The sequence below is a fragment of the Aspergillus steynii genome (genome assembly GCF_002849105.1).
Source record: "Aspergillus steynii IBT 23096 chromosome Unknown P170scaffold_2, whole genome shotgun sequence".
NCBI classification, from domain to species: domain Eukaryota; kingdom Fungi; phylum Ascomycota; class Eurotiomycetes; order Eurotiales; family Aspergillaceae; genus Aspergillus; species Aspergillus steynii.
This window is the reverse complement of record NW_020194399.1, coordinates 4,764,506-4,788,848: the sequence shown is the minus strand read 5'-3', so window position 1 is coordinate 4,788,848 and position 24,343 is coordinate 4,764,506. Positions and strand designations below refer to the sequence as shown.

Sequence of the window (24,343 nt, the reverse complement as noted above, 5' to 3'; positions counted from 1 at the left end):
TGCCCAGTTGCCTGAGCTTGAAGGCAGCCAGACAACCAGGCAACCACTGAAAACTCCGACTCGACAAACCAACCCTCAACACCGTTAACTTTACAATTACGGAGTAAATCCAGACTCTAGCTGGCTAACGAACGAACCAACATTCCCACCTCCAGCGTTATTCAGCACCGGAAATGCGGAAATGCTTGCTCATGATGTCATCCATCGGGTGAATCCACCGCCACTGCTCTAGACTGAGACCAAGGGTCAGACCGTCAAATAGAGTAATTCTCGCCCGATAAAAAAAAGAACGAAAAAAAAAAAAAAAAAAAGAGGCAACTGTCAGGTCGTGAAGGATTCCTTTCTCGTTGGGTTTTGGTATGAATTATTAATCCCGATTACAGAGTCTGATGATGGGTCGGTGAGTGAGTCAGAGTCAGTATACCGATCGAATCAGACAATGAACAATCCCTGTCTTGCACCTAGATCCCTCCAGTCCCTTCGACCATTATGTATGTATCTCTTTCTTTCTACGTAGTAAATCCCACCCTCCCACCAGAGCACAGAGTACAGGATACGGAGTAGGGTCATACTCAAACCAACCGACACAAAGAAGCTGACTAACCCAACCCAGCCCAACCTCAAACAAGACAATGAACCCTAAGCCTAACCGCAAATCCAAGCCTGGGAGTAAGCCAGAAGAAAGAAAGAAAGACGAATCTAGACTCGCCACGCCTCCCACCGGACGTACGCACAGAGCAGAGTCTAGACTCAAGAACACCAGCAGTCCGGATTGGCGCTCAAATGCCTCACTGACCATTGTTTTAGCGGCGCGCCAAGTTTCCGGATCGTCGCCAATCGGAGGGGGGTTGGATATACGTCAGGGGTCCACTGTTGGGTTTCTATCCTGTCCGTATTCCGGACTGCGTAGGAGAGTGGGAGGACTAGGAGGAGAGTAGGGTTCAGGGTTCTTACTCTTGGTGGGAGTGGATTCAGATTGGGAGTCTGGTGGAGAATAGATCGGTGGATGGATCCACTGTGGCCAGGCCTTCAGCCCTAGTTTGTTCATTCTGCGTGGTTCTGGTTCACTAGGCTAGGGCCCGTTGGGTTACTTTTACTGGGTTCTAGAAAGTTCAAGCGATGGAAAGATGGAAAAGAAAGAAAGTAAGTTTTGAAGAAAGATCAATTGAAGGTATCGTGAAGGAAAGTCGTCAAGAAGTATATCGCAGAAGATAAGAAAAAGGAAGGACAAGTCTATCTCAAAAGTCTTTTGCAAACAAAGGCCCACCCAACTAACTCCACAGTGATCTCAAATCACCAGGTAACCGATTTTCCGACCATTTTCCCATTCCATCCCATCCAAGTCTTGTCGTAGCATAAATTCATAAGTGAACTCAACCAGGAGTCATAATCGTCCTAGCATCCACCATCGTAAGGAGCCGCTCATCTAGAGCGCATCTTTTCACCCACCCCTATCAACCCGAGGAATGAAGAGGAAGAGGGGTTTAGTTCCCCAGACTCAACTGGAACGAGGTATCAATGGGGCAGCCATGCGTGGCATGGTCATCCTTGGGCTGGAGGTAGGCCTCGGCGCAGGACTCATCGCCCGCACCGCAGTTGACGCTGGGGCAGTTGTCGCCGGACTGGGAGGGCTGGACGGCGAAGCCGTACTTGGTGAAGGAGGAGCCGCTGCCCATGTCGATGCAGGACATGTCCCAGAAGATGGTGTCGCCGGACTGGGTGTACTCGAACTGCAGCACGTCGGACTGGTCCTCGGACAGCGACAGCTTGATGGAGATGCCGCCGCCGTTGTCGTTGCTCTGCCACGATTCCTGGTAGCTCCCGCCGCCCGCAGAGAGGGTGTGCATGTGACTGACTCTATCAGACACAGACCACGCGTAGACGGTGGAGTCCAGGTTGTTGACGATGTTGACGCCGCCGGAGCCGTCGCGACGAACGACGGTGCCGGAGGTGGTGGTGTTGGTGGGGATGGTGGTGTTGGTGAAGTAGGGGAGGGCCGTGGCGAGGGTGGCCATGAGAGGGAGAGACTTGAACATCATTTTGATTGATTGGTGTTGTTTCTTTTCTTTTGTAGAAAGAAGTAAAGGATTGAGATGTCTTGAAGACAAGTAGAGAGAGTAGATAGAATAAGTCAAGACTAGAGAATGAAGTCAAAGACAAAAGAAGGACGATTCGAATGAATCAAAAGAAAGACAGAACTATAGAGATAGACTGATCAAGAGAATGTTGTTGATGCAGCTCTCAATCCTCGACGAAGGACCGCATATTTATATCCCAGATGCGAATTGGCTTCGGTGCCTGTCCGCCACGAAACGCTGCGATTCCGAAGGCGCAGGGGCAACAAACTCTAACGGCCTTCTCCACCGCAAACCCTTTCCCTGACCCAGACTCGGCGGCTGTTTGGACGACAGTTGGAGTCTGGATCGGGTCCTGAACCTTTCCAGGGGGGGGGGATGAAACGTCGGAGAGATGGAGAGGTTGTGGTTGGTGGGTGTGCTTTGTGGCACATCCTCTGGTCTGAGAGGTATCTTCTATCGTGTCAGATCGTGAGATTGCACATTTGCAATCCACCGCAATCTAACCTGCATGCAGGCGATGTCATGTCTATCGGAGATTGGATGTTGCAATATGTACGTGTACACTGGACTCTATACTCTGTAGATTACTCTGTAAACTGCTGTGTAGACTATTCTGCAAATTGGCTGATCAATCATCCATATAACACTACTGACCATGACAACCTCAAAAATGGACAAAAGACAAGACACCAAGACGGTCTCGACTGATCGAACTGGCCATCCCTGCACCAACAAAGCCCAAGACATGCGACGGAATTCGACCGTGCAGTGGCCAGGCAAACTCTGTGTCCGTGGCAATAAGATCCCTCTAGTATAAACTCGTGTACATAAGAGTCTACCGCTGTACAAGTGCGTGCACAGACAGCCCTAGCCCTAGCGACCCACGGAACGCCGCCTTCTTTCGCTCTTCCTTTTCCTTTCTTTTCTTCCTTTCTTTCTCTTCTCCACTGCCATCTCCAACAAACGCCCCGCCGCTCCACCATCAATTGTTTTGCCATTGGCCGCATTTGCTGGGTCGGTGGAGCAGGATGACGCCGACTTTTATCTGGTTTTCGTCTTTCGTTTGTCTCTCTCCCTCTGGTTGTTCTTGCGGCGCACAGCGTCCGTTTTCCGCGGGTCGACCACCAACGAACTGGCTTTCTCCTGCCCGGGGAGAATCCTCGGTATTCAGTCTGGTATTCAGGTCTGGTTCCGTTCCCACGTTCTTCTATTCCCTTCCGTGCTACCCGTTGGAAATACCCAAACTGAGGACTTTCCTCGGGGTTCTGTCGTTCATTCTTGTTCTTGGGTTCCGCTGATCGTTAACCTTCCGACGGTCGTTTTAGCCGATCAATGCAGGTCCCAAGTAATGGGATCGGTATTTGCTGGTGTCAGATTCTGCCGATCGGTCCCTTTCGTCCCTTTCTTTGGTCTTTTTTTTCCTCTCGCCGTCGGTACCGTTGGGTGCATGCTTTGGTTCTACTAATAATGTGACTGCACTCTGTAGGTCTTGGTCTTGACACTGACAGAAGAGATGGATCTCGGCAGCCGAAGTGTCACCGAATTTACCGACGTCGATACTTGGCTTGATTCTCATTGGATTCGGTCGCCGTTTCTACGAGGAACTTTCCTGTTCCTGTCCTTTTTTCTTTTTTCTTTTTTCAGACCCTCTTCGCCATCGCGGATTGCATTACCTCGGCTCTGCTGATGGGTACTGCTACTGCATGGATGGCTCTGGGTCAGTGACTCCCTTCTTCTCTTCTAACCAGAAATTCCATCTGAGGGGAACAGAAGAAAAAAGCGACCATTGCTGACTTCCTACTTCCTACCAGACTAGTAACCTGACTACGGTCGGATCCAAAATATTGACACTTCCTTCCTTTCCGGGCCCAATAAGTCGACTCGAATGGTTCGCACTAAAATATAGAAAAGAGAAAGAAAGAGATCGAAAAAGAGAAAGCTAATAGGCTGTACCAATGGAAATTGAAACTCGTCTCTCACACTCCCCCCTCTCCCCGTCAACTCCTTGTCAATCACGACAGGAGACAAGAAATCTAGACTCCTATCTAGACCCCTACCAGTATGGCGCCCGTAGTCCGGCCAGACTGGTCAAGGACCCGTCGGCCGAGGCATCCTCGCGCTTGCGATGGCCCGCCAGCTCCAGGTTGATTTGTCGGTGGATGTGGACCAGCCAGTCCACGTAGCTCTGCGCCTCGTTGTTGCGGTCCTCCAGCAGTAACCGCGCGAACTCGTACTCCGCCCCGTCCAGCCCCTGCCGGGCCAGCTGGATCGTCACGGCCTTGGAGCCCCGGATCGTCGAGAAGTACTGCAGCAGGTTGCGCACCTGCGCGTTCAGGTGCGTCTCCAGCAGCGGGATCGACGACGTCTGCGGGTTCAGCGCCTGCAGCGCGTTGTGCCCTTCGCCGAACAGGTCCTCCAGCAGGTTCGGCGACACCTGCGCGTGCAGCCACAGCAGACACACCTGCCCGTTGTCCACCAGGTAGGCGCCTCCCTCCTCGATCTTGGAGTAGCTGGCCCGCAGCGCCGGCGGCACCTGTAACTGTCCCTGCTCGTTGGGGAACCCGTCCTCCGGCTGCATGTTGTGGATGGGGATGATCCGGGGGTACAGATACAGCGACAGCTCCGAGCAGCCTATCGACCGCAGCATGCGCATGTCGTGAATCCGTCGGTCTGAGGCTTCTTGTCCGCCTGTTTTGGTCAGCACCTTGTCGGGTAGTTTTGTAGTTTTGGAGTTTATATCTCACCCTTCAGCGCCCGCGACTTGAGCAAGCTCAACATGTACATGGAAAACTCCTTCAAGTTCTCCGGCAACACCAGCTGCCCCGGCGGATGCGAGCCCGAGAAGATCTTGCGATAGCCGCTGAAGATATCCACCGTCTTCTCCGTCACGCTGGCCCGGATGTCCTTGAGCGACTTGTCCACCGTCTTGGCCGCAGCTAAAAACAGTCAGCGAGTTAAACTTCCATCAGTGACATGCAATACTAACCCTCCTTGGCCATGATGCTGACGACCGCATCCTGATCGATGTACTTCATCGTCTCCAGCCCGCCCTCGTTGACCGCCGCCACCGTGTTGATGCAGCGCACCCGGCGCTGTCCGTTGGCCGACGTGTACAGCAGGGCCGCCTGGAAGTGGGCGTCCAGCTTGGGATCCAGCTTGCCGTCGTAGCTGAACAGCACGCCGATCGCCTTGTCCGCGTCGATGGCCCCGATCTCCAGGTCCGCCCCCAGCGCGTGCTGCACGAAGTTGCCGTGGTATCCCGACACCTGCAGCCCGTTCGAGCAACGCACCTTCATCAACGCCTGATATCCGGTCTCGCGCGTGGCCGCATGGGCGATCTCCCGCGATAGCTTCAGAAGATCGCGAGGCGCGTGGAAGTTGGGGTAGAAGAACGTCTCTCCGCCCGTCACCTCGGCGATGTGACCTGATCCAGTTAGCATCGAGCATACATCTCCTGAAAGCAATACATACCAACTGTCGCCACATCCACGTAGGTTCCGCCCGGAGCAGCCATGAACAAGTCCACGCCGATGCCCGCCTCCGCCAGCTTGCCGGCCGCATTTCGCCAGTCGGCATGCTCGGTCGTGAACAGCTTGCGTTCGGCTTCCGTCCCGTGTACCTTGGGATCCTCGCGCATGACCAACGCGCCGGGTCCCGAGTTGGGGAGACTCGACACGGCGGCGATGACCTTTCCACCGGTCGCATGCAGCGCAGACAGTGCTGCATTAAGCGCCGGCAGAAGAGCCACCTCCGGCGTCTTGACGTGGGAAAAGATGCTGGGGATTTTCTGCAGAAGAGACGTGATCACCTCCCTAGACGTAGGTTAGCATTAGCCGAAAAAATGTCAAAACGATTTCGTCACGTACTTGGACTCGTAAGGGTCGACAAACAGTCCCTCGCTCAAGGGAACAAACGGCTCCTGCAGATCGGTCATAACCATCATCTGTGCTTGGTCGAGTTGCGCCTGTTCAATGGGTCAGCTCCGCGATGATCTTCCCGCCATTCATGAAAAGCTTACACTCAGGTTGTAGAATTGCACCTCCCGGTCGAAAGTGACAATTCCAATCTTAGCGCCTTCGGGTATTCGTCGCGGCGACTCGCCCTCCTCGGTATTTTCCGTGTCATACAGCGCATTCAAGATGCCTCGGCAGACGCCCTTCAGGAACCCGCGGTTGATAGACTCCTGGCTCACGTCGATCATGAACAGCAGCTGCAGACCGACGGGCTCCTTATTCCAGTATTCCTTGGGCACCACAAACTCCACGGTTCCCATCATCAGCTCTGGACGCTGCATGCGGTCGACGCGCGACCCCGACGGGTCCACGGGGGCAAAGTATTCGGGCGGCACGTCGTTAGGGAAGGTACACATGTTGCAGACGAACTTGTTCCCGCCCGATCGGAAGCTCATGAAGGGATTGATATAGGTGCGGCATCGACGGCATCGCGGCGGTCCGGCGTCGCCAAAGTCCAACACGGGGACGGGCTGCTCGCCCGGGTCCTGGCGAGCCAATGGCTGCAGGATCATGCCCAGTGGCAGCGCGGTCGAGGTGAGGAAGTCGGAGGCGGAGGGGATGTTGTTGAGCGTCAGACGGGCGTATTTGGGAGACGAGTTGCCCTGGTCATGGGCCACGAACGGCACGGCGGCCGGCGGCGCGAGATGGCGTTCCATCGTGGGGTAGACATGGTTGAAGTAGTACTGGGCAGGGAGGTCGCGAGATCGAGGGATGCTGGGGATCTGCTCCGGATCAATCTTTCCTTGAGTCGGCACCGATCCCACTGCGCCCGTTCCTGGGAAGCCCGCCGGCTGCATGCCCATGGAGGGACTGACGCCCCCAACGGCCGGAGAGACCGACCGCGGTGCCTGGTTCAACCCCGTGTTCAAGAACTGCGAAGTCGGCTGCATGCTTTCGGGGGCGACCATGCCAGGCATTGGCGGCGCAACAGACCCCGACGAAGCCCCGCCGATGTCGTGGTGGGCATGACGATGCTTCTTCTTGGACGCGCGGGCCCCGCCCTCGCCCATGATTCCCAACCCACTCATCTGCGACGCCAATCCAGCCATCGAGGGGTCCACGGGAGGACTCATCGCAGCCTGGGGGTCTGCATTGTATCCGAATTGCGGGCTAGGATCGAGACCGCGCGCCGGCGGGGGTTGTTGTAGTTGCTGCGGGTGTTGTTGGTATGGTTGTTGTTGTTGCGGAGGGGCGCCGTAGGTCGACCATTGATTCGGAGGCGGAGCCCCGTAGGGAGCACCAGGCTGAGGAGAAGGACCGGGAGAGAAGCCGGCAGGAGGCGATTGCATTCGATTGGGATCGGAGGGATCTGCGATGGGTTGGCCGTAGGCGTTATATATAGGGGGATAGTCGGCCATGGTGGATCATAGTCAGGGGGTTCAGGGTGGAAGATTCGACAAGGACCGAAGGGGTATGGAACACAAAAGAAAGACGGACGAGAATGCAGAAAGCGAAGAAGGCCCAGCGAGAGGATCGCGGGTGAAGGAGAGACGCAGCGACCGAACGAAGATGAAGCTGCAGCGGCGTGAAGCAACGTAGACAAAAACAGCCCGGATTATCGTTGCGCCGCGCACGAGGTGTCGCTTGCCCTACTTTCTTCTACTGCGTATGTCCCTAGGTAGTATACTCGTACACTGTACGTCTTTCTCAACGGTCGGGGAATTGATTTGATGTTCCAAATTAATTAGATTATTCAATCCAATGGACTCGTTCTATTATCTCTCCCATTCCGGCATCTTCTCCCTTGCGTCCCCGAAATTCCCTGATAAGCCTGCCCATTCACTACCCCCAAACAGTCCATCTCCGGCCAGATGTGCATGGCTTCGCTGCAGGATAATCCGGAGATTGAAAAATGGACCAACTAGCAGCGTGGCTGGTCCTGTGTTTGCTGGTTTGACTGAGTGATCGACTTGGCGGGGCGCTTCTCACCGTCTCTTTAGTCGCGACTAGCATCATCCTGGTGGCGACGAATTCCATTCGTCTTCTTCGTTTATCTACTAGAGACTGCACCTTCATTCAAACTGAGATTGCGAAATAAATACAATGGCCACTATCTCCGATGATGACGAGCGCCTGCTGGCTCGAATCGGCTACAAACAAGTCCTCTCTCCCCTCATTCCCTTCCCTATCTTCCACTAACCTCACCCAGGAACTCCAACGAGAATTCTCCAAATGGTCCACCATCTCCTATGCCATCTCTATCCTCGGCATCTTGGGCTCAGTACCCGCGACGCTCGGCGCTCCCCTGGCCGCCGGGGGACCCGCCACCGCCGTCTGGTGCTGGGCCGTCGGCTCGTGCATGGCGCTGTGTATCGGCAGCTCCGTGGCAGAGCTGGTGTCGGCCTATCCCACGGCCGGGGGCATGTACTTCGTCACGAAACATGTCGTGCCGGAGGAGCATGTGCCGGTGTTCTCGTGGGTGCAGGGTTGGTGCAATTTGCTCGGGCAGACGGCCGGCGTGGCCAGCGTCACTTACACCGTCAGTCAGATGCTGTTGGCGGCGGTCAGTATGAATTCAGGGCTGTTGGGAGGAGGGATGTACCAATACTCTCCGTAATATATCTTCTCTATCCTCTTGTCGGCTCATGGCTGACTGCGTGGTTATATAGAACCGCCGTTGATACCGTCCTCCTGGCCATCGTCCTGCTCTGTATTCTGGGGGTGATTTGCTCGTTGACCACGAAGACGCTGCATCGCATCGTCTTCTGGTTTGCTCCGATCAACAGTACGTTTTATACCAGGTGTTCAAAACGCAGGACCATAGTTAACTGTCCAGTCACCGCCACCATCGTCATCTGCTGTGTCCTGCTCTCCTCGTCCGAGAAACAGTCCGCCAGCTGGGTCTTCACGCACTTCACCGACGGCTCAGGATGGGGATCCAAGCTCTTTTCCTTCCTCTTGGGCTTCATCTCCGTCGCCTGGACAATGACCGACTACGACGGAACCACCCAGTCTGCTCCCATCCCAATCACCATCCACAATCCAAGACCCTAACAGTGAAACAGCATGTCCGAAGAAACCCACGACGCCGCCTCCCTCGGTCCCCTGGCCATCCAATCCGCCGTCATCGTCTCCGGCCTGATGGGTTGGCTCCTTACCATCTGCCTGTGCCTCTGCATCACCGACCTCGACGCCATCCTCGACACCCCCACCGGCCTCCCCGCCGCCCAGATCTTCCTGAACGCCGGCGGCCAGACCGGCGGCACCATCATGTGGGGTTTCGCGATCCTCGTGCAGTTCTTCACCGGCTGCTCGGCCATGTTGGCCGACACGCGCATGGCGTATGCATTTGCAAGAGACGAAGCGGTGCCGTTCTCCAGGTACTCCCTCCCTCCGCCCCTTACCCCATCCAAGTAGAGCAAATACTCAAAAATAAACACACAGCACCCTCTCAAAGATAAACCCCAGGACCAAAACCCCCCTCAACGCCGTCTGGTCCGTCGTCGCCGCCAGCATCCTCCTGACCACCATCGCAATCGGCTCCACGCAGACCGCCACCGCCATCTTCAGCATCACCGCCCCGGCCCTCGACCTGTCCTACGTGTCTGTCATCCTGGCCCACCGGGTCTATCGGGACCGGGTGCCGTTCGTCGAGGGCCCGTTCTCGCTGGGTCGGTGGCGCGGAGTCATCAATTGGGTGTCGGTCGTCTGGGTGGTGTTTATTAGTGCGGTGTTGTTCTTTCCGCCAAAGGTGCCGGTTACGGTTGTTAATATGTATGGTTCTTTCTTCTCGGGATTTTTTTCTCTGGGGGATTGATTGGAGAGAGGACATGAGGCTGATCTGTCTTTATAGGAATTACGGTGTCGTTGTGGGTGCGTTCATCGGGGTGTTTGCCCTAGTGTGGTGGTGGATTGATGGGAAAGGGTGAGTATATAGTTTTTCTTGGTTCTATCTGGCTATCTCTTGTATGAGCTTGACATGCTGATCCGATGCTTGAAGAAAATATACCGGCCCTCGAACGAGCGACTACATCCAGCCAGTATCCACCGAAGACCTCATGGAGGAATATGGCACATTTCGTCGGCACTGATTGTGCAGTATGACATGGAATCCCTAAAACTGCCTACTAGGTTATACTTTTGGATGCTGGTTTTTTGCTATGTCACGTACTCCGTGACACTATCTTTTTATATATATTCAGCTTCTCTTTTTATCCGTTTATAGCTGAGTTTCCAAGGAAGGCAGAACGCGACAAGACAAGCACGCAATCTAAACTTAACATCAGCAGGGATTCGTATCCTCTTTTCTTTTCTAAACCTCAGTATTTTCAACACCAGATCTCCAGACCAGACCACTGAGCAACGTATGGTTTGGCTGTTGCGTCGGATTGGGTGAAGGGTTCGAACGGCCATTCAAGTCACGTCCTGCTAAGAAAGTGTTACCCCTTATGTTAAAAAGGGATGGTGAACCTTGACAGGTATTTAAATCACGAAACACTTAGCTTCTTCCGCGACAGTCCTTTCTTGATCCTGGCGTTGGACTGCAACCGGGATGGTCTGTTATCTCGATCTTCCAATCCTCCACGCAGATTAGCATAGTTGAGGCTATAGGACAGTGGTCATCCAGCGGGCGACCAGGAATCACGCAAGGCAGCAACAAGACAAAGGGAAGAAGAAAGAAAACGGAAAGCAAACAGGCAGCGAAGGACATGTCAACCAAGGGGATAAAATCAAAGTCTACAGACCCAAGGAGTCTGCTATGCGCGCAGTCGGCCGTTATGGCATCAGTCGTCCTCATCAGTATCAATCTTCCATTCCGGTGGGCACCGAGGATCGATCTGGCTTGTTGGGGCACGCACATAATATCCGCGAATGACTTTCAACAAAACTTCTTGTGCATGGTCAAACACATAGAATTGCCCTCCGGCTCCGTCCATACGCCACATCTCTTGAAAACAGAAATGACAAGCACGTCCATATTGACGCTCGTACGTCTCGCCAAATACTGCAGTAATCTCAGACTCTACGTCCCCCTGGCGAGGGTGGTTGCCTTCTGGCTCATCCCCGAACTTGTACTTCTGCCTAGCATAGCGGGTCACGTAAACATCAATATTCAAGAGATCACGCATGATTATCAAATCCTTCAGACGTCTTCGTGCGATTGACTGTAGTCGATGCTCCAGATCCTCGGGCTCTTGAATAAGCAGCCCCCACAATTGATAATAGCACCGTGTAAAACGGTGTCGCTCCGTGGGCAACAGATATCGCGGACGTACGCCATGCCCACCAAAGAACTCGATCACACATTGCTCCTCTGCACTGCGATGAGATAACGTCGAAATACCGGAGAAGAGGGTTATGATGACTGCACTTACCACGCATGTCAGGAGTGATGTGTGTATTAAAGAAACACATTGCCTGGTTGACAACCGCCAGGTTACGTGCCATGCGCCGGACATCCCAGACTGTCACCGAAGACTCAGGACCTGAGCCCCCTTGATCCGCAAGCAGATTGCGCGCATGACGATGGCATATTATCTCAATTGGCGCAATTCGTTTATATATAGCAGTGGTGTTTTCAGACCACACAGACTGAAGACGACGGCATGTTGCAGCCAACCGGTGTACAAAGAAAAACGACCCAAGGTCACAATATATCTCAACCAACACTTCTGTGGGCAGAGTTTGGAGGTAGTAATTGTCGCAAAGTGGAAAATCCTCATCGCTGAGAACCCACCAATCACTTGACTGAGGTGGGATGTGTTTCTCCATGTGAACATCTATATATGCAGTTAAACAGAGGAAATGTGAATGTTTTCACGAAAGAAAAGGAAAGGAGAAAGAGGAGATCGAGGGCGTTTTAAAGGCGCCTGGAAAGACAAAGAATGGGAATCAATCAATAACCACGCCCAACCTATCCCAAATGCGGTGCCCTTTTTTGTTCATACTCTCTCAATCGATCACTCTTTGTGTCGACAAACATGTGAGGGCTAGGCCCAGGCGGCACAACTACAGTGTTTGAAGATTTGATTGACCAGACGTAACCCCTGATTGCCAAAGCAATCAGAGCAACAACTACTAATGGTGCAGCATCCAGATATTAGACTGCCTAGCTGGCCACAGTGTAGCAATGTATCCCAAAAGGCTCTTTCTATGTCCCATCCTCATGCTGCAATTTTATCGATATCTCTTTTGCCTGGAATACCCTACCTGCATCCGATAGTCTGAAGTGACTTATTGAGGTATCCAGAATGTCAGCCAATACACAGCCAGTTCTAGATCCAAATTCCTCCTCCCATCCCACAAACCAACTCTTCACCCCGCTCCAAGGATCTGCTCCTGGAATCGGGGTAGAGTTCGAGACTGACGGCATTTCACTTCGAAGCAGTAACCCCTTCTGTACAGACCGTGATCTTACGAATGCCAAAGCAAAGGTGGTTGCAAACAGGAAGGGACGGCATTAAAAGTTAACAGGAGATGACACTCCTGGACATGATTCCCTTCATGCAGAATATATTGGGAATGAAGTCCTAGGAAGATAATAGAATTAAATAATCTCTCTATCTACATGAGGTAGACCATGGCTTATATTACAGCGCAGAGAAACTCAAATCAATTTAGAAGAATTCATTTGTTTTGAAATTACTTTCATTTATATTTTTTTCTTTTGCGTTTCCCACCCTATCGCTGCATCATAGATAGGGCTCACATCTGCTCCTATCCCCGGAGGATGCAAGCACCTAGGGTGGAATTGCCTCAGGTCAATTTGGGGTCCCCGGTGGTTCCATCCAGGGCTGAAGCATGGTATGGGATTTTGTCTATAGAACTTCTCGCAGGAATGACCTCGTTGTTATTTGTTGTACCGCAGCTTTCCCATTGTGATACTATTTTTGAAACAACCTTGATTTTCCTCCAGACATCACTTGATAGGTTCCGTGACAGGAATGACCACGATTCTTTTGAACAATATTTCCCTCCGTGCTACTATTTTAGGACGGTCATGCTTTCTCTTTAGGAAAACGCAGGTGAGCCTGCCTCATCTGATAGAATCCTTCCTGAGAAGGATCACGACTTTCCTGCTTCTAAAAAGACCACATGCGTATGGACTCGAACTGGTGCTTTTGCTTCAATTCACTAAAGAATGGCATTTGGTACTCAAACGGTAATTCTGGCCTATTAACTAATTGTAATGGGTAAAGGCGCGTCTCTACCCTTGGCTTTCTCTGCGGCCATTTTTTGGTTCTGAGATTCTGTCTCCTTGACAAATTCTTCCCAGCTCTCCAGTAATAGCTGACCACGCTCCTGTTTCTCTCTCTCTCTCTCTTCTCTTTCGTCTTGAATATCCTCTTCGGTCATGCCTTCGTAATCTTCCTCTTCATCATCCTGATCCACAGCATCGTTTGATGTCTGTTGCTGGTCGGTCTTTTCAATTTCAAACCGTGAGTCAAAATAATCGGTGCTACCTGGAGGCGTCTTTAAGACCCTTCTGACTGCCTCAAAGCCCTTCAAGCTTCCATCCTCATCAAAAATCGGGCGCTGGGATGTTTGGACGGGTCCAAGGGAGCATGCAACATCAAAGGAGTAGGCCTTAGTACATCTTATGAGTAAAACATATCGACTAACTAGGCTGGAAACACTTACCTCAGAGCTCCATAGTTTCGACAGTTTCCGCGGCTTGAACTTCAGTCCATGAAACGAAATAACCTGCCCCTTCGAGCCCTATTCGGAGAAGTCAGTGTCATGCTGGATGTTTCAATCAATTAATATCTCAAAGTATAGACTAACCGGGACAGCAGGGAATGTTGTATAGCTTCGGCTTTCGAGCTTTTTAAGAGATCCAGTTCCGCCGCCGAGCTTGCCAAAGCCAGTCGCTCCAATATCAGCCCCCACGTCAATGTCTTGGTTGCTGCCGGTATTCATTTTGATGGCGCATTCGTCAGTGAAGTAAACGCCCTTGATAACCCAAAGTCCATTGTCTTTGGCACATGATCCATGTACTTCCACAATTTTCTGTCCATTGCACTTGAGCCAGTCTTCGGCACTACCATTGAAAGGACCGGTAAATGATTCGTACTTGACCAAGCCACTGGTAATGAGGGCTGCCGACCCGGTGGTGGCTTTCTTGTATTTCACATCAACAGATCCCTCGATTGGAACCCCTCCAGCAGCACCTGAGGCTCCCGCATTGCCGCGGTAGCTACGTGCCGATTCGTTCTCAGAAGTCCGAATGCTCCATTCACGGGTTGCCTTCTTGTACCTCTCCGAGCCCAGCTGTTTGAATGCTTTGACGTATCCCTCGGATATGAAAGCCTCAGGGTTCGATAAGTCTGCAACCGGCGACCAGTCACCCGACTGAGGATCGAAATAGCCAACAACTCCAGGATGAAGATTTTCGAAAACAATCGGATTCAGGAGATATCTGCCTTCACCCTTGTTTTCAAAAAGTTCGGCGTATTTATCAGCTGCAGTCTTGGACGGCATTGTGTCTGTGGGACGAGATTCGAAGACAATTCAAAGGGGACAGACAGTATTGATCTGAACGAGACAAAACGAAGTTCTACTGGGGGGTTTGCTTGCTTAAGAACTGGAGGTGAGAAGCCTCGACCTGAACAGAGATGACGCAATGATTTACTGCGCAAATTACTGCATTTGGACGATATAGGAGAAGAACCCCTCTTCTACTCATAGCTCTTGGTGCTGAGAGCGGATTGGATTGGTTCGAGGGACACCAAACAGATGTGCGAACTACACGTAGCCCGCATGAATCTCGCTGCCGACCCACGGTGGCTGAGCTAGGTGGGTTAAGTCTGCGTATGTGGAGGAACTCTTCAGCTGAGACCAAGTCAAATGTACCCACAAGGCCCTCCGATTCGTGGCCTAAGGTGGCCAAATCTAGTCTCATCGGGACGGCTCCTCCGCCTCTACGGCGATCACCACTTGGTTCAATCATTTCCAATGCCAGAGCTGGACCCAAGTGCCGAAAAATGTTACCGAGCTTGATCATTTTGAAGCCTAAGTTCAAATTGGGTCTGCAATGTACTCAAGATGTCCAAGTCACCACCTTTTCAACTTTTGCTTGTTATTCATCCTCCTAGAGAACTCGTACGCTGCGCCCGCTCTCCCCAACCATTCCCAAATTACTACATTGCTTACGGAATGTCTCTTATAATAGCTGGAGATATGCGGCCTTAACTTTCCTGAATGCGTCGTCCAATTCATGATGCTAAGGGTACGCCCAGTTGGAAGCAGAAGGCCGAGCTTGTGATCACAATTTTAATTAAAGAAACCCACGAGTTAAATCATTATATTCACCCGGCTTGAAATCAAAGCTTGGGAAGGTAGATATAGTTGGTTATACTCGCTGTAGCTTAATAGTTCGTGGCGACAGAATACCTAGGGGCCTACGTTAGGTATAGTACGATCGGTGGGTGAATCATATAAGTGGGAGCAAGATCAGTGAGCCGATCTCAGCGGGAGCCGTGCTCAGTTCTACTCAGTGAGCAAAAGCGGCGACCCAGTGAGCACTAATCTGGGAAGGGTAGCCAAAATTCACCAGGAGAAATCCAGTACGTAGGTATACGGCTTTAAACGCTAGATCATCCTGCATACTGTCCCGTATCAGTTGCCAGGCAGACATCTGTTTTGGCCCAACCGGTCATGTGCTCAACCCACATCCAAATTAAACCCATGATTCTGACTTTCAAAGTTGGCATGCGCCTCTTTTGAAACCTCCAGAATCAAACCCACTGTTTCCCTCATAGACCTCGGCATGGAACTTCCACGGGTAGGCATTTTGGTTCCAGACCCGTGGAACAGGTAGACGAGTCCTACCCATTACCCATGACCCCCCTACCCACTACCCACTATAGGTATCCCGCGGAATGTTTGTAAACTACTTAAAAATATATAATTAACCTTTTTTAAATATATTAAGCTATATAAAATTACTTATTTTTTTAATTAAAATATTAATTGTTATATTTATTTTAGTTATTCTTTAATTTATAATATAATATAACTATATACTATAATTTTTATAGCCTTTAAACTTCCGCTCTAACTCCTTAATTGTAGGAAAGTTTGAAAGGTTAAATTTAAAAATATCTTATAGTCTATAATAGATTTAATCTTTAGAAGGGACTACCGCAGTGGTAGTAATTTAATTAGATAAAAAACTTATTTTAAGATGCTTAAGAAGAAATAAGGTGATATACAGCTAGAGATTACTAAAATAATAAAAGATTAAAAAAAAATAGAGGAAATTAAACAGCTTTAAAAAAGTAGAGGGCTTAAAACCTATTAAGAATAAAGTCCTAAGAAGATAATAAAATTAGATAATCTTTCTATCTATATAAGGTAGACTATAGCTTATATAGCCATGGTTATATAACCTGTATCGCGGAATGAGCCATGCAACTCCCGGAACCTGCCGCCAATGTAGTGGGAGGTTCCAACAGAATACATCTTAGATGGGAGACGCCTAAAGCTTGGTTCAGGAAAGGCTGCCCGAGCAGCACAAAGAGTTACAAATGACCTAGTACGTTCAAAAGAACCTATTGCGTTTGGTTTGATCTAACAAGGTGCAGGAGGACTGGAGCCCTGGCGCGAACGCACCGGACTTTGACAGATTCGTCTGGGTAGAGGGGGAGAAGGTTGGGCATTTGACCCCATTTACGATCACGAAGCCAACTAAAAGTCAAGATCTAAATAAGATCGATTGGGCTCGGCGGGTAACAGCGCCAATGCCCTTGCGCGTCATAAACAAATTAATGAGGCAGGGGATCCTTGACCCAGATGGGCCCCTATCGCCCGTGCTACCCAAATTCAAGGAGCGAATGGTATGGGTTGGGCTGGAGTATTTCCGGTCTAGGCCTCAGGGGATCGAGCTTAGGGACCTCACTGACGACGCCCTGAGATTTTTTGCCCTTGTCCTAAGCTATGCCAAGGCATCAGGTTCCTGTAGTGGCAGAAGCCCTAAGTTCTCTACCTCGATCATGCCACGCACAGATTTCGCTACCATGTTTCGTCTAGCCAATTTGGACAATATTTTGAGGGATAAGTCATTTTACGAAATAGTGAAAATAGCTTCGTGCTATGAGATTGACAAAACAGGGCACATCAAGTGAGTGAGATTATCTATGCTATTTCTAACAACGACTTACAGAAGAGTGATTAGCATCGACCCAAGGTACAGCAACGGTACCCTGGAAGAACCCCTGCCGAATAATAAGCTTGATACAGCCCAGTTCGTCATCGGGGAGGCCAAGATCAATGTGCGGGACTGGCTCGAAGGAATCCAGCATGGCACAGACATACTCAGTGAGTTTGACGCTGATCACGGCGATACCCAAATCGGCGCCCTTGGAATGCGCACGGAAAGGGTGTTTGGCAGACAGGAGCTGGCCCCAATCTTTGTGTTCAGGAACTTGGGCAGTTCAAAGAAGGAAGCATTCGCCCGTGACGTTCAGGAAGCCGAGGAATGCGTGATCAGGCTCCATATGGGATCTTAGCAGCTACACCTGGAGTATGGGGATATGTTGTCTCGCCTTGCTCGAACGCCCAAGCCCACGAACGGATGGTTCTCTCGATACCGAAACTCTACACCACCCTTTGGCTTCTCGCGCGCTCAAAAGCAACACCCTAAGGATGGATTCTGATCTGCAACTCCGCAGGTCGTGAACGGCGTCCCATGAATGACATATCTCTTCTCCAAACCCCGAAGTCTAGACAAACGCCAAAAGCTCCTCCCCTTGTTCCTCGACTCCTCTAGAGCATTGAACATATACGACAACCACTGTGCCATGTAGCCAGACAACGCGGCCAGACTCACTCTCACCCTTCTCACTACTTGAGCTTCGTCGTGTGGTCGAAGTCAGCGGAGAAAAGCCTGGGATTGCACCGAGCTGAATCCTCCTAGCCATATTCTTGATTTGAAAGATGATGTGAGGGTGAGATGGCTCATGCATTGTGTGGCAGGAGTTCCTGTTCAGAGACAACAGAGTGAGTGGTGGAAGAGGAAGAGAATTCCCGTATACTGCAGCATGTACATGTACACATGCGCAGGGGCGAGTTAGGGCAAGTCACGGGAAAGGTTTGCGAATGGCGGTAGTAGAGTAGCGCTCTTGTCATTTCCTGGAGCTACCGGTTGCAAATTCACACTAGAGATGAGCAGTCCCCTGACTACTTCTCCCCATAGCAGACACCTTATCTGGTAGGATCGGTACACATAGATACGTATATATTGCGTACAATCTCGAGTGAAGCATACAAGTACAAGATAAAGAAGGGCAAGGTAAATCAACAGACTGAGATATACTTGGATATCCTGTGAAATGCACTTTACTTAATGATATCACATCACATAACATATAAATACATCGTTAAACGCTCAATCTCACTCCAAGCCCTAAGCCCAACCCCAAACCAGAAAAATGGTAGTTAGCTGCCTGCAACCACCGCAAGACCCTCGTAGATCTTCCTCTTGACGGCCAGAAAACTGCCTGCGCCGCCACGTAGAGTCCCCGCGGTAGCTAGCTGCGCCGCCGCTTCAATCTCGATCCTCCCCGTGCCGGACTTGCGCACCGCGACCATCCCGTCGATCAGGAGCGTTCCCTCGCCGCGGAATTCAGCCTTGTGTCCGGCGCCCTGCATGATCTTGCGCAGATCGGCAAGTCGGAGATCGCCCACGTGCAAGGGGCGCGTCATGGACCGCGTCCCGGCCGCCATGTTGGCGGGGAGGGTGTCCAGCATCGGGTACACGTCTGTCTTGTCTGTTGTCGTCGTCATCGTCGTGGGTTTGGCCTCCTCCTCCGCTGAAGGAGCGGCCTCGGACTTGCCGTCCACGAGTTTGGGCTTTTTATTGGGCGAGTCTGTCGCGTCGTCGGCGTCTTGCTCGGGCTTTTCGGGTGCCCGCAATTGCCCCGTGAGGGTCACCACGCCGAGGCTGCGGACGTGCTGCCATTTCAGCCGGCGAACAAGGCTGTTGCTCAACTTGACCATCCAGGCATTGGTATCAACGCTGGCGTCGATCATCTCGCCGTTGGCAGGCGTGAAGATGACGGCCAGATCCTCATGGGACACGTCCATGCCCGCCTTCGCGACGAGGAGCTTCTTGCATTCGGTCGCCAGCGCCGTGGTCTCTTCCTTCATGCCGCCCACCAGGATCAGTTTGCGCGGTTGGATCAGCGGGATGAGCATCTCCAAGCTTCGTTTGTCATGCAGTCCGGTGAAGTCCACATACGCAAGTCGCGCGTTGATCGTGAGGGAGTTCTTCGCGTAGACGGCCTTCGCGGGGCCCTCGAAGGCTTGTTCGTCGACAGCATCAGGCTCGGCCGCGGCATCTGCGTCCTCCTTGTCTTCTTCGTCTTCATCACTACTAACACTGATGCCATCTGCCGTACCGGTGTCTCTCCGCAGATCCCCATCAGCCAGATGCGCCCGCTTGGGACCTCCGCTGGGTCCGGTTTCGTCCCACCGTCGCTTTTGGCCAAGCTTGGTCTGGGAGTCAGAGCGCCGTTGTTGCATGTCGGCCTCCTCGCGTTCTTCAGCACGCAGGTATTCCTCCGGCCGAATGAACTCTCCATACTCGTCTCCCTTCTTTCGCGGAGCTACGTATGGGAACATTCGCTCGCGACCCTTCTTGCCGCGAACGTCGTAATCGTACACATTTTTCCGCCGTAGCAGGACGTTGATGCCCAGATCTTCGTCGCTGAGTCCAAGCTTGTTGCGGTTGACGTGTGCCAAAGAGGTTGAGAAATTTAGCACTCGTCCCTGTTGCTCCTCTTCGGAATCCTCGGATGATGAGCTGGACCGGTCATCCAGGGCATCGGCCGCCGTCTCCAAGGCTTCCTGGCCCCGCGCCTGCGAGGTGTCTTGGAGTTGTCGTTGTGTCGCGAGATATTGTTGGTAGACCAGCTGCTCTCCGGCGTCTAGCGGCGCTCGCTGCACGTCGGTCCAGGATAGCTCTCGTCCGCCACTGTGAACCTGCTCGATTGTCTCGCCATCCGACGTCTTCTCCAGTGCAACTCCATCCTGCCTTTGCTCGTACCATTCCCAGATCATACTACCCAGGGTTTTCCGTTGAGACTCATCCTGGTCCACAGGAAGATTCTCCTTGTGGAGCGACTCTGTAAGCAGCAACAGGTTGTTCGGACCCTCCGCCACCACACGAAGGGCTTCCTTCGCGAAACCCCAGTCTAGGGAAGTATCCGACGCAAGAACGACTTTGGGCGTGGGGTCGCTCAGGATCTTCTCCAGTCGCTTCCTTCGCTCCACGATCTTCAAGTGTTTGAATGTGAACGGAGCTGCGCCTTTCTCTTCGCCCTTGCTATTTGCCTGCCCACCAGACCGGTGGCCATCCGCACCAGACCGAGACTGGCCCGTCGTCGCGTCGACACCTTCGGCGGCTTCGAACTCGCGCACGATGTTCTCATCCATCCATTCTATCATACTTCGCGCAAGCCTCATCGTCGTGTGAGCCTTTCTCCCTGCCAGATACAGCCCCGCACCCTTCAGCGGATCGGTTCCCTGCTCAGTTCCGGCAGCGTCGCGCCATGAATGCTCCAGCGCATACGCAAGTTCCAGGACACGGGCGCTGGTATCCGTCGGGATCAGAACAGTGCCCCCTTTGGCAAGAGAGCTCCGGATCATGTCCAACAAGAGATCATCGCGCTTCTTGCGGCCGCCCGGGAGTGCAAATTTATCGGCACCCCGGGTACTACAGACTAGGGCAGTCGGTTTCCGCAGCTGCTCGATGACTTCCGCCCCGCTGGCACCGGACCCTCCGAACCACGCCGCACCGGCCACCACGCTCTCTCGAGCCTGGTTCCAGTCGACTGCATACACAATCGACTCCATCCCATGTTGCACGTGCCATATCGTTCCACCCACAGTATGTCCAGCATTGTAGGCCGTCAACGTCAGGCCGTTCAGCGGCGGGGAGAAAGGGGAGGCAAGCGGTTCGTGGGGTTGAGAGTACTTCAATGGGTGAATAGAGGAGAAATATCGGGCAATATCTTCCGCGGTCGGGGGCTGAAGCAGAATCCGTCCGGAGTGACTTGCAGCGGTCGTAGCTCCGTCACTCTCCGCGACCGATGCCGCAGCTGTAGAAGCGCCAGGCTCGGAGACCGACGCTTTCGGTAGATATGTAGCTGCTCGGGGCGAGGACGCGTACAAGTCCTGGAGCATCGTGCGACCGAGGGCAATGACCGGACTGGTAGCGTACACGGGGATCTGGTTAAAAAGGGGAAACGCCTTGCAGCAGTGCGCAAAGGCACCGATATGGGCGGGGGTCGCATGGGTTAAGAGAACGAGGGACAGTGTAGGGATATGCCTGTTTCAAAATATTATTAGCGATCATCGCAACTCATCACAACGAGGGTCTCGAGGAACAAAGAGGAAGGAGAGCGCTCACTTTTCCAATTCCTGCAAGTCGAGTGGATCAAAGGTATCGCCCCAACCCACGTCAACAAGAATCTTGATTCCACCATCAAGCTCTAGAATCGACTGGGAAGCTTTGGAGGAGGAGGACTGTGCCCCCAATAAGGGCGTGAATGTGAACATGTTTGCTGCTCGCTGTTTAGAAGTTCAGCAATCGCGGAGTGCGCCGACCGCACGTTGGAACTGCTGTCAGGAAGGACTCTGTGGCGGAACAGTTTTACCGTGAGTCATCAGCCCACAGAAGGCCAATTTGAACACAGCAAGACAAGAGACCCCAGTTACTGTGGCATATTCGAGTGCATGGCAAAGCAATGGGTGAAACGAAGAGGATGCGATGATGAAAGAGACGCGGAAGAACAATGAGCTGGTTTATCGCGTTTGTCTGGTTTGCACGGTTTGGCAGCGCTGCCCAATTGGGGTTAGCGCTGGTCAGCCCTACTTTCTCATCGACGCTGTATACCTTCAATGCCTTCTATACTTCGGTGCTAAGATTTAGAATATGTAGTGGTGATAGTGATTGAACTAGTACGAAAAGAACTAGTAGGAATCATAACAGAGTAATCATAGAACAAGAACTCCATGATAGAAACCCTCCCCAACTTCCAACTCAGCAGGAAATAGTATCTCCCACGATGACCATACTCCTAAAAGACAACATTCGAAGCCCAATCCAGTCTTTGAACTCTATTCACTTCTCCGCTTGAAGATACGTCCAATCTTTTTCAGCGCCTTCCCAGTCTTCTTGAAGAAATTCCCAACTCTAAAACCGTCATGAGCCAAAGTATTCTAGGTAATCCACCCAACAAATTGCGGAGTGATCACTTTTTGACTGCACTTAGCTGTAAGTCACCAAAAGGTGCAAAGTCATGACGCACAACGTCGTCTGCCTCCTCCCCTGGTGGCAGGGGTGGATGTTCAATGCTGGCTCTCACTTCCTCGGGGTTGTACGTTTTGAACAGGGCGACCCAAAACAACGAACTTCGACTAGCCTGCTCATAGAGCCAGCGCTTTCGCATGTCAGGAATGCCGAGTTTCTTGCAGATTTGAGACGCCTCCACGTTCGAAACAGCAGTCTCATGCATCTCCTGCTTATTCTGCTTGGGGCCACCCCTCACACCGAGACGGTCCCTGAGTCTGATTTCTTCATCTACTTCCGCCGTATTACCACTAATCGGCATTGTTCCAACACTGGATATCGTACGACCATGGAGCTGTCGTTGGGGAGCATATTCTGCACCCTGAGAATGGGACAAGGGCATATCTTGTCGGTTGTGCCGGTCTCAAATACCTCTTAGCAAATTTTCCGACAGGCAGGATAGTTTGCTGTTGAGCGGACAATCGACTCCAGAGCTCAATCCGGAGTATTGAAGATGGGCAGCTTCTTACCATCGGGCGAGCTATCATCGGTTCCTATCCAGAAAAACGTTAGTCCATGACCATTCACGGGTGAGGAATGTGGCATGCAAGGGGGCGAGAGCAAGGAATGCAACCTTCTCCCGTGGGGTATTTCTTCTCGACCATCCTGGTTGGTCTGGTACAAAGAATGACTAAGTGCAATATTGGAGGGATAGATTTGGACAAGGGAATGACAGAGACGCAGAACGAGTAGTACTAGAGCAGATCACTAGATGATCTTAAAAGCGTACAGAAAAAGGCAGAGAAACATGCTCAAGACCAGCAGGACGACAATGCACCAAATCCATTTGTACTCACCGCTGGAAACAGACGGAGTGCGAGGCGCGCCTTCCTCGTCAGTGCCACCTCCACTTTCTTGATTCTCGGGATCGGGTGGTTCGACGACTAGTTCGATAAGTCAGTCAAACATGAATAAACGGCGGTTCTGATATACATACGACATCGCTTTGCCAGTGATGGACGTTCGTAGTTTGGGTAGTGGAGCAGTCTTTCATTAACACTGCCGGGAGTCAGACCCTCCCTCTGTTGAGTCACATCGAGGGTATTTGGCACAGACGGGAGTGGTGGTATAGGGTCTTCGATTGTCCAGTACTCATCATCGTCCCTAGCCCATATGTTGTTCCTGATGTGTTGTCTCTGGATCGGATCGTCCAAGGCGCTTTCAAGAGTCCGATACGCATACTCGCTCAACCAAGTGTCCTTTAAGGCAGTCAGATGCGTGTATGGTCCGACATCAAATACCCATTCTAGTTCAGCGACAGCCGAGGCTTGGGGAATAGACAGGCGCCTGGGTGTTGCTCTCGGCTCCAGTACCCAACGGGGAGCTGGCATGGTATGTCCGAATGAGATGTTGATAGTCATGTATTTCGGATCAAAAGGTATGCCATGGGACGGATCTGCCGTCGCCTTTGCATCAGAAGAGGTATTAGGAACCTCATGTGACTGTTGACTGTCTGATTGTCCAAAACTCCAGGTGAACCCGGGGAGGGCCGCACGCGGATCGGCAAGGATGTTGGTACGTCTAGTTATGCTCGAGGGACCGGCAGCTCTTGAGCTAAATGTTCCAAGATCATTCAATCCAATATCGGTTCTAGTTTCCGGGGCATGAGACACCTCTACATGCTCAGCATGGGGACTATCGGAATCAAAGGACTCCCGGTCCGGCCTGGGAGGGACAGAGTTCTGTCGGCTTGTAGGAGTACCAGTCATGATGGTTGAAGAAAATCCAATATATGTCGACAAGGAATATAAATGACAGATATTCAGCTGTGCTGAGGACCTGGAGTCTTGGATGTAGGTGGGCTTTATGGAAGAGGTGTTATCGCACTGCCACGAAAGAACGCCGGCGCTTCAGTCAAAACAACGGAATCTAGAGGAGGATCAGTACCACGCCGTGATAGTGCGCTCGCTGCAGTATTTGGTCTAGAGGGATACAAAGGGGAAGATACCACCGGTACT

General features: G+C 51.9%; 7 protein-coding genes across 7 annotated transcripts; 2 read left to right on the top strand and 5 right to left on the bottom strand.

Moving 5' to 3' along the window:
- Window positions 1-1,159: 1,159 nt before the first annotated feature.
- On the bottom strand, window positions 1,160-2,470 carry P170DRAFT_434790 (putative extracellular thaumatin domain protein). Its single transcript, XM_024848800.1, has one exon. The coding sequence runs from the start codon at window positions 2,037-2,039 to the stop codon at window positions 1,485-1,487; it is 555 nt and encodes a 184-aa protein (XP_024708370.1). The 5' UTR covers window positions 2,040-2,470; the 3' UTR covers window positions 1,160-1,484.
- A 1,229-nt stretch (window positions 2,471-3,699) lies between these two features.
- Window positions 3,700-7,590, bottom strand: P170DRAFT_403838 (Sec23/Sec24 family protein). Its single transcript, XM_024846497.1, has 6 exons — window positions 6,097-7,590; window positions 5,945-6,042; window positions 5,550-5,890; window positions 5,065-5,502; window positions 4,823-5,014; window positions 3,700-4,766 (listed from the first exon to the last, which is right to left on the bottom strand). Exons 1-6 carry the CDS (start codon window positions 7,447-7,449, stop codon window positions 4,132-4,134), a joined length of 3,057 nt encoding a protein of 1,018 aa, XP_024708369.1. The 5' UTR covers window positions 7,450-7,590; the 3' UTR covers window positions 3,700-4,131.
- Window positions 7,591-8,134: 544 nt separating this feature from the next.
- On the top strand, window positions 8,135-10,113 carry P170DRAFT_379453 (amino acid permease; the record flags this gene model as incomplete). The annotated part of the gene is made up of 8 exons (XM_024845486.1): window positions 8,135-8,191; window positions 8,241-8,644; window positions 8,701-8,816; window positions 8,868-9,042; window positions 9,097-9,411; window positions 9,476-9,805; window positions 9,885-9,956; window positions 10,032-10,113. Coding segments are annotated over 8 exons (1,551 nt in total), but the record flags the coding sequence as incomplete, so codon positions are not given.
- Window positions 10,114-10,815: 702 nt separating this feature from the next.
- P170DRAFT_507774 (uncharacterized protein) lies at window positions 10,816-14,512 on the bottom strand (the record flags this gene model as incomplete). Its single annotated transcript, XM_024854512.1, has 4 exons — window positions 10,816-11,396; window positions 13,243-13,618; window positions 13,673-13,750; window positions 13,817-14,512. The coding sequence occupies 4 exons, from the start codon at window positions 14,510-14,512 to the stop codon at window positions 10,816-10,818; spliced, it is 1,731 nt and encodes a 576-aa protein (XP_024708367.1).
- A 1,897-nt stretch (window positions 14,513-16,409) lies between these two features.
- P170DRAFT_423840 (uncharacterized protein) lies at window positions 16,410-17,541 on the top strand (the record flags this gene model as incomplete). Its single annotated transcript, XM_024847531.1, has 4 exons — window positions 16,410-16,412; window positions 16,473-16,568; window positions 16,618-17,153; window positions 17,196-17,541. 4 exons carry the CDS (start codon window positions 16,410-16,412, stop codon window positions 17,539-17,541), a joined length of 981 nt encoding a protein of 326 aa, XP_024708366.1.
- An 819-nt stretch (window positions 17,542-18,360) lies between these two features.
- Window positions 18,361-21,780, bottom strand: P170DRAFT_379450 (cleavage polyadenylation factor subunit CFT2). Its single transcript, XM_024845485.1, has 2 exons — window positions 21,444-21,780; window positions 18,361-21,362 (listed from the first exon to the last, which is right to left on the bottom strand). Exons 1-2 carry the CDS (start codon window positions 21,590-21,592, stop codon window positions 18,470-18,472), a joined length of 3,042 nt encoding a protein of 1,013 aa, XP_024708365.1. The 5' UTR covers window positions 21,593-21,780; the 3' UTR covers window positions 18,361-18,469.
- Window positions 21,781-22,820: 1,040 nt separating this feature from the next.
- P170DRAFT_472940 (uncharacterized protein) lies at window positions 22,821-24,094 on the bottom strand (the record flags this gene model as incomplete). The annotated part of the gene is made up of 3 exons (XM_024852996.1): window positions 22,821-22,879; window positions 23,183-23,269; window positions 23,323-24,094. The coding sequence occupies 3 exons, from the start codon at window positions 24,092-24,094 to the stop codon at window positions 22,821-22,823; spliced, it is 918 nt and encodes a 305-aa protein (XP_024708364.1).
- Window positions 24,095-24,343: the final 249 nt, after the last annotated feature.

What these genes read in the sequence shown, in the direction of transcription:
- P170DRAFT_434790 (XM_024848800.1), bottom strand. Translation starts at nt 2,039, where the DNA reads ATGATGTTCAAGTCTCTCCCTCTCATGGCCACCCTCGCCACGGCCCTC.
- P170DRAFT_403838 (XM_024846497.1), bottom strand. Translation starts at nt 7,449, where the DNA reads ATGGCCGACTATCCCCCTATATATAACGCCTACGGCCAACCCATCGCA. An exon ending in TGCAATTCTACAACCTGAGT is followed by an intron (nt 6,043 to 6,096) that starts GTAAGCTTTTCA and finishes CCCATTGAACAG; the next exon opens with GCGCAACTCGACCAAGCACA. An exon ending in GTCGACCCTTACGAGTCCAA is followed by an intron (nt 5,891 to 5,944) that starts GTACGTGACGAA and finishes ACCTACGTCTAG; the next exon opens with GGAGGTGATCACGTCTCTTC.
- P170DRAFT_379450 (XM_024845485.1), bottom strand. Translation starts at nt 21,592, where the DNA reads ATGTTCACATTCACGCCCTTATTGGGGGCACAGTCCTCCTCCTCCAAA. An exon ending in GACTTGCAGGAATTGGAAAA is followed by an intron (nt 21,363 to 21,443) that starts GTGAGCGCTCTC and finishes ATTTTGAAACAG; the next exon opens with GCATATCCCTACACTGTCCC.